Below are 13,326 nucleotides of genomic sequence, written 5' to 3'. Positions count from 1 at the left end.
ATACAAATCTTGAAAATATACCTAATTAAAAGAGTAATTAGACTAAGTAATCCAAGTGCAATGGAAACCTTCAGGAGGCGAGTTAAGACTGCAGTACATTTTGTACTTCCTTCCTTTTTGAGCTTCCTTTTCCTGTTTTTAGTGCTTATTCTAAACTAGTGCTTTACATTAGCATGATCAGTCCGTTTCATCCATCTTCCAGTCTGCCCAAGACAGGATACACCCTTGCCGTGACACCAGTCCATCGCCTGCATGATCAATCCCTTCTGTGGAAAACTGAAGTGTTTTTACTCTCATCATTTGGATGAAGGCAATAAAATACATTAATTTAAGTAAACTCTTTAGATTACTAAGTAGACAAAATAAAAAAAAAAATAAAGAGTATTTCTATTTTTACCAAACCACTCACACATTCAGCATGCTGTCATCTGATCTGTGTGAACTGGGCATGTGGTTGAGCAAGTGTTTACTTTTCTTGAGCAGTTCATGGCTGACTGGAATGGGAAGGTTTCAAATCCAGGAGGAGGAGATTGTGCTGCGTTGATCTGCCATGACGTGGCAGGGAGAGGTGGCTAAAGAGATGCCCTCTAGCCTGCTGGTTTGTTGATGAGCACCAGGGAATTCTGGTGGCAATCATTAACTGCATGCAGAAGGTTTGGCACTGTGCCCTCTGGATGAGGCTTTACTCAGTCTTCAGCATACACAACTCTGATAGCCCCCCAGCAAGTGGAGGGAGGTTTAACAGTCTTACCAAAGAGCAACTAAGGAATAGTGACTGGTGTTACGGAAACACTTATCAAGTTTCTCAAAAGCGAATGCGGTCGTGTTATCATCTTTTCTGTATTCTTTTATACAAGCCAAGCTTGTCTGTGGCCACGTTTTGGGTGTCCAACCGTGCCATCTCCCACAACACATGGATGCAAGTTGAACTGATCCTTTTCGCTCCTCCATCGAGGTCATCCTAGAACTCCACCAAATATTGAGAGCAAAGTGACTGATGGGGCCATGATTTGGTGTGAGCTTGAGTTACAGTGTAAGAAGGTCTTCAGGAGTCCAGGCCAGGATCTAGCTACCAAAGTATGATTTATAACCGTGCCAACCTTTCACCTGAAATGACACATTATCTCAAGACAACGTGCACTAGAAAAAAAGCACAATAATACAGAAATCTAAGATAGGGCTCGAAACATAAAGAAAATCTAACGTATAAAAGCACGTTAAGACAGTTTTTCAGAGGGTTGACTGGTTAGCACATTCTAATATACGCTCATCTCATACCCATGAGAGACAGAAGAGAAGGCACATTTTCCGAAGATTCGCAGTCTAGTTTAGAGAATTGAAAGAATCCTGGTTTGTAGGTTGATATTGAGATACTGATATACAGTAGTCAGGAGATTCATTCAAAGCCTTAAAGGTGAGCTGCAGGATTCTAAAATTAAGGAGAAAGCATGGAGGTGTGGACAGAGGATAGAACGATTATGGGTTCAAATCCTGAGTGGATCAGTACTGTCAGACTGTTTTTTCTGAGATTGGTCCAGTAATTGCCAAGCTGTATCAATGGATCAATGTCATTATAAATGAGAATTTGTTCACAGATAACATACTGCCAATCGATAATCGGTAAAAGAAAGGAGTAAAAATATTCGGAAACTCAGGCTTTTAGATCTGAGCAGCTGATTTCTGAATTTAATAACTTAGAACGTCTCAATGTTCCAGCAATCACTGCATTACAATGATCAAACCTACATTATACAAACGCCTACATTAGTATCTCTGCATGAGACTCAGAGTGGATATAAGCAATTATCACGAAGCAGAATTTTTTTTTACATAAACAATGATGAATATTTCCTGAGTTTCTCAGCTTTATTAGGAACTTGATTACAGTCAACAATAACAATAACTACTTTAACAATGTAGGACTAAGAACAGTTAAAAGTGATTTTAAAAAATAGCAAGAGGACACACAGAACATTTTATATTAATACAGGGCAAGAAATTGATTCTGCAACCACCGTCGTCACTGACAAGGAACGTGAGATGAGTCAAAACACCATATTTACAGTTAATTCAGACATTACAACTACACAAAAGACTTCTATAATGTTCAACCCTGTCAGAAAGATAATATCCAATTTTCCTTTATTTAAAATAAATTATCAATGGTAAAGATCTAAAATCCCACGGTGCAACCCACACTAAATTTTAGTTAAGGAAACCTGCACTCCTTTAACGTTGCTCTTAAAGGTTATTTTGTAATATTAATTATATCCACCTTACTGTTAAGCTTTGAAGGACAGTCCTAAAGGAGCTGAATTTGCAATGTTATACAGTCAGGATACACGTTAAACCACCCTGGCCGAGCCTGCTATGGAGAGGCTGGAAGTGCTCCTATAAGCACAGTGCTCTTTTGTGATGATATATGACAAAGCTACTACCTTACAGAATGGTGCTCGCACAGAGCACTTCATGTCTGGCAAGACGGATGTTTGTTGCGCTCCAGGCTACTAGTCTGTCTCATAGATAATTTCCCAAAGTGCTCTGGGTTACCAATCTGTTCCATAGAAAATCTGACATAGTGCTCAGGGCTAACAGGGCTTCCAGTAGAACATCTGACATAGAGATCTAGGTTAACAGGTCTTTGAGTAGAAATTCTGACACAACAATCTGGACTAACAGCACTTTCAGTAAAAAATCTGTCAGTGTTTTGGGCTATCAGTTTGTTCAACAGAAAGTCTAACATGGTGCTCTGGTCTTGCAGTACTGTCAGGAGGAAACATTATATATTTTCATGTTTACTTACCACACTCCCATATCACACAGCTGTATTCGGTTAATAACAGGCAAGAGTCATTTAGAAACACCCTTGTACCGTCAGATTACCACAAATTAACCTTGGAGTCCACCAAAAGATTGTAACTAAAATACATCTCCACAGAAAAATGAATGGGTACTACTGCACCTGCAACCAAACACAAACCAAATGTGAAATAAAAATAAACAAAAAAGTATTTTTGCTGCCGAGATAAAAAATGAAGGCCTGTACATTGTGCATTTGTACATTGCTGTGTATTGTGTTAATGTTAAGATTTCCCCATTATAATTTTTTTTATTTCATATGCACACTGAACACCATAATACACCTTACTTTTTCCATCGAGAAATGTTTCTGTTACATCACTAGTTTGGACTGGTTAACTATCTAACAGAACTGAGTTCGCAACATTTCTACACTTCACCTGTTAATAGCGCACATTAAGCTCCTGAAAGTTACACGTTTAGACAATACAAGAGCTCAATTTCACAATTACCTACCTAAAAAGAGTTTATCAGGGAGCTATAAAGACAAATCAGCCTCCTGATGTTCCAAACGTATTCAAAGCTGTGGTAGTTTCAGAATTAAAAACATTCTATATATATAAAAAAAATTGAAATGTCTGATGTAAATTAAGTTCCATAGCCCTGTGTCCAGACCTCTAATGCAATCTACAGGTGTTAAACTCAGCTTACACAACACTACAATTAAAAGTGATAAAATGTATTTGTGATAAAATGTATTTCTAAAAAAGAAATGCCAAAAAGTAGCAATCCTAGCTAAGGCTGTTTGTGTGAGACATAATTGCAGTGTTGCCTGAGAGCGGGAAACCCCAAATATGATCTTTCAATACTTCTGCTGCATAAGGCAGGCTCCACAGAGAGCTCACAAAGACTACTTGGAAATACCAGAATGCTGGAGATGAGGGAAAAGAATATGTGCCTGCTTACAGACATGTTTCCTAATATAAGTGTCCAGTAAGATCTCAGACTAATAATACGCTTCAGGCTAAAGCAGACTGTATTGCTATTTCCAGAATACAGACATTCTGTTATTTCTGTGGCATGACTCATAGTTATATCACATAGGAGGCTTCTCTTTTATTTACTGTATGCCCTGGAAATTAAGTCCAAAACAACAGAAACAATAAGGCATAGACAGCTTTGTTAGAACTCCACAAAGAGCTGTGTGGAGATTCAGAGAAATTACAAAAACGTAACAATATCCTGTTTGTCATCTGAAAAATATGCACCTTTGTTCTGTGAAAATGTAATAATTCTGACTGCTGTAATATCAACACAGCTATCATGGCTGGACTAAAGTCACATCTTTGAAGCTGGCCTTACCCAGCTGTCAGGACTGGACTGGAGTCATGCTTTTGAAAATGGTTTTACACAGCGCAGGAGATGAGAGCTGAAGGACATGATTACTCGGTCACAACAATTGAGCTCTCTGAGAGGAAACATTAGACAGTGTTATCCCCTCGAACCAATAAATGCACCACTCTTCACAGAAGCTCTTCTACGTTGGTCAGTCAAAAATGAATGAGACCTAAATGAAGTTCGAGCCCAACCAACTCTCATGCGCTACCTCCTACTGAATCCTGTTGCTACAAAAAAAAAAGCTTCCCAGATTACAGCCAGCTGTTCTTGAGTGTGTCCCAGGATTTACTAGTTTAGGAATCTCTGGAAAGATTTCTGAAAACTTCCAAAAGCTCTTGCTGTGCACAGAGATGGAGCTACATTTAAACAGCCCGGGATGATATCTGATATTCTGGGTGCCCTTGAGTATATTTTGCATGCCAGTTCCTTCAGACATACTTTTCACTTGCCCAAGGAGGGACCTCCTGCATATGTTTCACATGTGGTGGGGAGAAGTGTGTATATGTGAGGCAGGTCTAGCGATCGATTCCCCTTCCAGTTCTGCCATAGCACTTCCATTAAGGCTGGGGCCAGTTGCACTGACCTGGCTGTACAGGACATCAGTAAAAATTAGGACCCTGGTGAGAATTAAATATGAATGAGCGACAGAGGTATTTTACGTGTGACAGAGGTAATTCAGTCTGTGGCTACAGAGCCAGATTGCTCCATGAGGACAATAAAGGGATGGAAAAGGAACTAGGTGGACAGCAAGATGGGGGAAACGCATGGATATTACAACCAACACAGTGTCAAAAGTAACCCATGGTGTGTATCTGGCTGCTAGAAAAAGTAAAGGCTGCTCCCCAGATTTGTTTTCCGTTCATGTGGATCAAAAGACAGGATTTGGCCATCACCGGGCGGCAGAAAAGCCAGTCCAGATCGGCTCCCCTGCTGGGCTGTCCACCTGTGAACTCGAGGAGAGAGGGCTTCAGCTCACAGTGTCACGCAGGTTGTCGGCCCGTCGGGGGCGCTATTTGGCTGGGTTGGCGGGTTGAGAAGGCTCTTCGTTCTGGGGCTTCAGGCAGATTCTGCTGATGGAGAGGAGCTCCCGCAACTCTTTGTTCTCCATCTGAACAACACAGGTGGCAGGACAAGACAGAGAGAAACTGTCAAAGGCATAAAACAGCATCCCCAGCTGCTTCTAGACTCCAGATGTACGGCTGGAAAGCTCTCGTATTTCAGGAACAATTCCATATATAGCAATGATGATAGAAATTTGTTCTGCCCTTTTCATACAGGGGAATACCTCAGTACTTTACATATAGGAGGAGGTTGCAGTCATTCACCACTGAGGTGCATCTTCACATCAGTGACACACTGCAGGATTTCAGCACCAGCAGCCCAGCAGGTGGAGGAGCTAGGAAGTGACTCACTAATGTAAATGAGGGGTAAATGCTGGTGGGCTAGATTGAGTAAGACTACATATGTCAAGGACCTATCCAGGACACCAGGGTCTGCATCCCTAGTCATTCATATACTTGTATTTAATGACCACAGGTCAATGGGACCTCCGTTAAACAACTCATCCCAAAAGTTATTAGCTCCAGCAGTACAGAGTCCTCTCTTTACTGGTTTGCTATTTCTGAGGCAGAGAGAAGAGCACCACCTAAAGGTCCACCAGTGTCACTGCAAGGAGGTCTCCTATCCCAGCACACACCAGGCCCTAGCTTGCTAGATCTGAGGAGGTCAGGCCTCAAGGTGGCGCATGAAGCTGACACGTGAAAAGCACGAAACACCCAGCTGTCTGCTGCAGCTTCCACACCCCCGTCCCTCAAAATAACTGCTCTGCTTTTCCCCCGACGAGTCTGACCTCCAGCTGCGCCAGGCGCTCACGGACAGTGCAGTAGTGCTGCTCGTCGGCGCGAACGGCCCTCCGCATCACCTCACCCATCTCACAGATCCGCTCCACCTGCACCTGCACCTCCTGCCAGAAAGAGAGAGAGAGATGACTGGCACAGGTACCAGGGAAACACCCTGTGGAGCTGGTACAGAGAGACACAAACAGTAACAGACCAAGGAGCTGGGCCTGCTCCTCTGGCTTGTACAAACATGTACAATTTAGTTCGCAGGTGCAACAAAAGCAGACAAAATTAAACCAGGTTTAATAAAGGGTCTTTAACAATAGTTGTCTCTCTCTGCATTATTGAGAAGAGATTATTAATTATAAACTGCTCTGTTGGTTTGGACTGAGGTGTAAATATAGTGCCTTTAGTTTACTATAATGAAAAAGTCAATTGAATTTGAACTAGTGGCCAGATTCTGACCCAGCCACCTTTCACAAACTGCAAAGCGTGGAGCTTTCCATTGCACCAGTGGAAAATTTCAGGAAAGCAAACATTCTGTTCGTGCAGCTCTTCTGGGATTTTTTAACTGGTGAGTGCTTCAAAGCTGTGATTCAGTCCTTAATAGGGGACTTGAAAGCAGGGTTTAAACTACATTCTAAAAAACAGGAATACCTCTCTTCTCAAATCCCATACAAACGATGGCTGGAACACTGTCATAGAGAGCTTTAAGTGTGCAAAACGTGAAAATAATTTTATCTTTAACCTTCCTAATAACCACCTATTGAGAAACTAAGTTATCTGATGTGGTGGAAGGGGGTTTAGGGAATGACGTGTTTGTGCATGGTGATCAATGCCCATCTCTCCCAATATCTATCCTGATCCCTGTATCACCACAGGAGGTGCAGCAGAGGAGTAGGACTGGCAGTGGGTATGGACAGGGTGGCATACTTTGGCATGGTCCTGATGCAGGGAGAGCACAGGCTTGGTGTCCATCTTCTTCTTGGACATCATCAGGTGGAGCATCTGCTTCCTGTACTTCCCCATGATCAGCTCCAGGGCGTACTGGTGCTCCTCCAGAGACAGCCATAGCTCTGTAGGTAGAGAGAGAATTGTGCTTCATTCGTCCTTCCATTCTAGCTGTATCAAACACAGAAATGAACTTTTTATCAGTGAAGCAGACTTATTGCCAAACCCCACACATTCCTGAAACCTCCTTCTTTGGGCCAATCTCCACAACAGAGTCTTGATGATGCCTTTGTAGGCTCACTGCAGGTTCCCAGAACAGTGAAACACAAACCAGAAGGAAGCTAGTGGATACACTTTACTTTTCTTTACCCAGTGGGTTGTGGGAGTATGGAAGAATCATACCTAGCCATGTTTTGAAGCCAATGCCCTACTTTATTTCAATACATGGCTGGATGTTATCCTAGAATCAATTAGTTGGGCTCGTCTGTTTATTACATCTCAACAGCACTTGGCTGGTTGCAACCCTATCAGCTGACACCATCCAGTTACAGTAGAAGTTACTGGCTTAACAACTCTCCATTCTCCAAGTTCACCTCTACCTATATTCTGTGCACCCATCTGTATGAGATCATCCTAATGGACCTTCTGACTGATTCTGCTGCCACCACACCTAAACCTTTTTATCCTTTATTCACTGTACAGCTCATCCTTTTATCTTTGGCGATATCTACTGTCAAGCATGGAGGTGACCATATTCAAAGGCAGTAGTGAAGCATGGAGGTGGCAGCATTATGTCATAGTTCTAGGCCTTGTCTACTCTGCTCAAAACTGGGACAAAAAATCCCAAAGAGAACTGAGAAAATCTGCCAAGAATCAAACCAAAAAACCCAGCATCCAGTCAGTGAGCATATGTGGAAGAGAATTACTCAAGAGGACTTGCAGCTATAATTGCTGCCAAAGATGCTTCCACAAAGTATTGAATTCACATGTCTGAATACTTATGCAATCGACATCCACCCATTTTCTAGTCACTTTATCCAATTCAGGGTAGCAGGGGAGCTTGAACCTGTCCTGGCAAGCAACAGGTGCAAAGCCATGTACAGTACACTCTGGACAGGATACCAGTCCACTGCAGGGCAGCCACACAGACAATCACACACTCACAACAGGAACATATTTCAGCCTTTTCTCTTTAGTTTTTAAAGACATTTACTGGACTTTATCTTACCCTTACCCTTTTGTTTTGAACATTCAAATTATGCATAAATATTTTAAGTTTAAAGGGGAGATGCAATGCTATTTTTATATTTTGGGGTTAGAAAGAATCAGCATTGAAGTAAAATGCATACAGTAACTTGTAAAACCTCCAATTTGCATCACAAAATAGACTAAATTTGTGGATGTGCAGCACCATGCTATGTGGTATGTGCAGAACCATGTTCTGTGATTCAGAACAAGGCTACAAAACATGATGTGTGCAGACTAATTAGATTGTAAACAAGCAGGCTTTTGAATACACCTCTTTTAATCCAATCAAAATATTGCTTTCGTTTTTCCAATAAACACTACTTAATTGTTAACTGTGCATGCAGATCTCGTTTGAACATTTCTTCAGTGAAATATCTGCTGCACAACCTGAAGTTATTCACTTGTACATTACACTACATTAGTCATTACAGAAACTAGTGAGCAGGAAGGGCCACATCACATCGCGATTCGTGGGAACTCGAATGTGAGTCTACGATAATACTTTTGGGCTTAATTTAACATTTGTAATTGTTTTTCTAGAACATCAATGAATTTATTTTGTTATCGAGATTTGATAACCAGTCCGAGAAATTGGGGCTGTAGCTCCCCTTTAAAAAAGCGTGTATCGTTTTTGTAACTTCACAAAAGAGAACACCATAAGAAGAGTCTGAGGAGTGTTGGAAGACACCATAAAACAAGAGAACAGAGAGGGCCAGCAGCTCACACCTCTGTTTTCACGCTGCAGCTCCTTGATCTGGGTGTTCTCCTGGGTCAGCAGGATGTGGGGCTTGTACTTGGACAGTTCTTTCAGGTCCATGCAGTCCTCCTGGTACTGTGGACAGAGAAAGAGCAAGAAAAATCATCAAAAACAATCGAACCAAGTATATGAGAAACAAAAACCTCAAAAGCGCATTCCTATGATTTATTTAAATGTTCAACTTGATGCAGCACTGACGAAATCTTAGCCCTTCATTTGCTCCTCTATGGACAGCATGTTTACTCCATTGTACTTTTTGTCTGTATAAAAAGTCTGTATAAACCTATGCACATTTTGCATATATTTTATTGTTTTTACATTGACTATGATCAGCACATTTTGCACACACCTATGTATTTATTTATTTTTATTTATTTTGTTTGTCTTTTGTTTTATAACTATTCTGATGTCTGTTTTGCTTGTCTTGGGCTGGACTGCTGTAACACATCAATTTCCCTACGGGATTAATAAAGTATTATCTATCTATCTTATCTATCTAAATCCTGCCCCGGTTCAAACTGCCTTGTGACTGGACCCCCCGGGGGAAGTCTCAGCTACTTCCTCACCTCTCGGCAGCTCTCACCTTGTCGGGCAGGGCATTGCCCACCTCCCTCATGCTCTGGACCCGCTGGCTGAGGGCGCTGGACTGCTCGATCAGGGACTCTGCGGCTATGTCGTGCTCCTTCAGCCGGTCCAGCAGTGTGCGGGCATCGCTCAGCACCTTCTCCAGCGTGCAAGTCATGTTGGCCAGCCGGGCGGTCGAGCACTGCGGGGCACAAGTACAGGGATGACAGTGCAGCCTTTGGGCTAGCCAATACACGTATTCACATAGCATATCTACCTACACACAAACACACACTATAAATAAGAGACTGCTCACTTGTGGTTACAAATGGAATTGAGAAAAAACAACAGCAGCCTCTCCCCTTAACCTCCCTGCTTTAGTCACTGCCTTTCTTCAGACTATATGTTTTTCTCCAGTTTCTTCTTTCAGTGCAGACATCAGCACTGAACATGTGCAAGTACTACGTTCAATAGAGCAGATTAGTTATTCCTTAACACAGCATACGTGTAAAAATACAAGTGCATGACTTCCTGTATGTATGCATGCTGGTTTTAGTACCATGAATGCACAGCCTAGACTCTGAAAAACACAATGATATAGGAACTACAGACTGAGGGAGGAAAGAAACAACAGAACCTAGCACACGAGCAAACAAGACATACTTTAGTGTGCTGATGAAGTCCGTGTGCCATTTCAAACAGCATGAAATGTTCCGCACAGACAGACAGGAAAATGGGGAACATATTCCCATGAACAATAGACACGTCTGGCAGAGGACATTTTAAAATGTCTATCAGGACACTGAAGTGACCAAAGAAATCAGGTCAGCTAAGAGCAGGTGCAGGGCAAAAGAGCACTCGATTGTGCCAAGGGGTGAAGCACAGGCAGAATGGACAGGACAGGGCCTGGACGGGACGACAGCACAACAGCAGATGGAGAGACAAGGTTATTAACATGTGATGCAAAGGAAGATCCAGACACAAAGAAGCTTCAGCAATTACAGCCAAAGCCACAGACACAGAAAGGTGCATGCTGTGAATAACAGGAGTGAGCAAACAAGAAGCTGTGACATTACTGTAGAAGTGAAAGGGGAAATGACACTACACCGGCTACCCAGAGCATGGGTTCCCCCTCTTAGTCCTGTGGAGCTGAATGCCTGCTCTGTTTTGATACCAGCTGAGCTCTCAGTTACAAACAGTACTCAGTCACTTAATTGAGCGAATAACAGCACTAATTCCAGCTGCTGTCAGTTCCTAAACATGTGGTGGATTGCCTTTTAACCACTGCCTTTCGTGAGTAACTTAAGATCTCCATCTGTTCAGCAGACACCTTGCAAGGGTCCCAATCAAGGAACGTGTAAGATCGTGTACGTTAATCAAGAATTCAATTAGTCTAAGTAAAGAGCTCAGCTGGAATGAGATCTAGCTGGCTTGGAGGTCCTCAGGACCAGTGATGCTCTCCCCGACAGGAGATCAGAGCCGGAGGATCAAGAAGTTTTAAAACCCAAGAGACAAAAGACCTAGCAGGAGTGGGGGCTTTAGACAGCAGTAGACTGATGACGACAATGATGATAATGATGATGACGACGATAGGTAGCTAAATATAACACATGACAAATACAAAACAGAGGGACACGGATGATTAACGAAATAAATCTAAAAGGTTAACTATAACAAGAAGAAACACACAGCTAGAGAGATGTCATGACAGAACACGTACTCTTGTACAACGGGTATAAAAAACGCTTAACTACCGGTTTGATTATTTCTTACTGCAGTTTCGCATTAATCAGACAACCACTTGTATTTTTCAAATCTTACAAATTAACCGTTTTACGCGCTCTCATCGTGAGACGAGAGGGAAAAAAACCGTAACGGATTCTGTTTAATGGCAAAAACCTCAGCTAATATATGTGAAAATGGGATCTGTAAAAGTCGGTGCTTAATTTTATTGTGACTACTATAACTCAACTAGCCGCTTGATCTCAAGAGAGCGCTTTTCTTTTTCTATATTGCAGCAAACATATTGCGTTGATAATACTGTATTCTTTTTTTTTTAATATAGCCAAAAAACACACATTAAAGAGGATAACACCACTTCACCTCAACCGTCCCGTAATGCCTTCCGCTCCTCTGTCTCCCCTTCTGAACACTTCCGATCCCTGCCACACCCCCACGGCCAAGCGCCGTCCGCTGGGTCTCAGTGCCGGCGGGGTTCGCGTACCAGCAGGATGAGCCTCAAGACGTTCAATAAAGATCGAACAGGGAGCGAAACTTAAGGTTTTAATTATTATTTATTAAAGATGCAGAATTAACATCTGAACCGTGGTAGACCGCTGTCAGACAGTAATTTCCTGTGCTGGAGTGATGATTGGTTCTATGTATAAAACAGTGTCCGTCCATCTCTGAGGACTCAGAGATAACCCTCTGAGTATTGGAAAACCCCAAGGCAATACTCCCGTGCGCTCCAAGCCAATCGCTAGAGCACAGAGGACATGATGTGTCTAGAATAAAAACGTTTAGACGCATACCATCTTATTTTCTCCACAGCCTCAATCCTTAAGGTTTCATAGTATTAGTAGTATTTTGACAGTACCTAAACTTTCAAAATGTTTTGATTACCTAACAGTAATTTTGTCTTTAAAATCCTCTTTCAGAGTCGCCCCAAATCTCCTGTGAGAAACTGTGATGCCTACGAGGAGCTTGTCTCACAAAACTACAGGCTACATGAAAATCACAAGTTAGCAATACGGGTGTGAATGTAAATGATAAATTAATTCGAGGAACATGTTTTTGCTTTTGTTCAGGAACGGTCTCTCCCATGTTGAAGGACACTCTTGTGTGCCTACCCTTGACCTCAGCCCCTGCCCCACTTATGCCTGTAAATACCTCAGTGAAAGCTGGTGATAAGCATTTGCTGGCTCTGTCATGTCAAGAGCTGTTATCAGGTCCTGTAATGTTTGCTAAGCCTGATACACAGGGATCTTCTCAGCGTCCTGTCCCATGGGGGGCTGCAGGCCAACTTCGCTGCCACCATTTCTCCTCGATGCGGCTGGAGCCCATACAGGCCCTGAGAGAAAATGCCCGCCGGAAGAATCCACTGACACAGTGCAGCCTGAGCTCAGCAGTCAGGGGATAATACATGACACCACCTGTGTTTAAATTTCCCTTTAAGATCTCCTTGACAACAAGAACATTGCGCAAAACATCTTGACACACTTGAAGCTATTAGCCTAGTAAATTAGAAAAGGAGTCTATCTTTTACACCAGAGGTATTTAATCTCATACTTAAGGCTCCATGCACATGAGTGGTATAGGGCCCACAAGGATCATCACACAGAGTTATACTGGACACATGCCAGGGTTGTAGCCCTGGTTTTTCTCCATATTTTCACCTGTCTGTTTGAGAAAATGCTGACAAGCAGAGAAAACAACAACGTCTTACATATAATTACCTACAAAGATGTAGGTAATTTCCATTCCAATCACATCGGCTCATGGGCCAGTGATCTCCCTGGTTTCCGTGGCGTTAAGAGAGCATGTGACCCCCTCTGACCACAGATAGGACACCAGTTCTTCAAAAGGATTACCCCATCAATTGTGACTGGAATAATTAGAGTAAAGAACCCCAAAAGTGACATGAACCCACTGCCCATCAGTCAGGCGTGCAGGACTTACCCGCTACATCACTCAGCCCCATTATACATGTATAATCAGAGGTTAACTTTTACTGTCTTGCACTAGGTCAGAGATCCAGGTACGTATGTCCAG

The 13,326-nt window shown here is 42.5% G+C and overlaps 1 protein-coding gene across 2 annotated transcripts; it reads right to left on the bottom strand.

Annotated features, from left to right (window-relative positions):
- Window positions 1-1,847: 1,847 nt before the first annotated feature.
- Window positions 1,848-11,784, bottom strand: sike1 (suppressor of IKBKE 1). 2 transcript variants are annotated; one of them, XM_088640007.1, is made up of 6 exons: window positions 11,634-11,784; window positions 9,575-9,757; window positions 8,961-9,066; window positions 6,969-7,111; window positions 6,047-6,160; window positions 1,848-5,305 (listed from the first exon to the last, which is right to left on the bottom strand). In XM_088640007.1, the coding sequence occupies exons 2-6, from the start codon at window positions 9,731-9,733 to the stop codon at window positions 5,207-5,209; spliced, it is 621 nt and encodes a 206-aa protein (XP_088496133.1). In that variant the 5' UTR covers window positions 9,734-9,757; window positions 11,634-11,784; the 3' UTR covers window positions 1,848-5,206. The 2 variants fall into 2 exon arrangements, with proteins under 2 accessions (XP_088496133.1, XP_088496132.1); XM_088640006.1 differs by having other exon boundaries at window positions 11,659-11,758.
- Between the last annotated feature and the right edge of the window lie 1,542 nt (window positions 11,785-13,326).

This window comes from Lepisosteus platostomus, chromosome 7 (genome assembly GCF_059453375.1).
Source record: "Lepisosteus platostomus isolate fLepPlt1 chromosome 7, fLepPlt1.hap1, whole genome shotgun sequence".
Lineage (NCBI taxonomy): Eukaryota > Metazoa > Chordata > Actinopteri > Semionotiformes > Lepisosteidae > Lepisosteus > Lepisosteus platostomus.
Note: the sequence above shows the minus strand (reverse complement) of the source record. Positions and strands in the feature narration are given on the sequence as shown.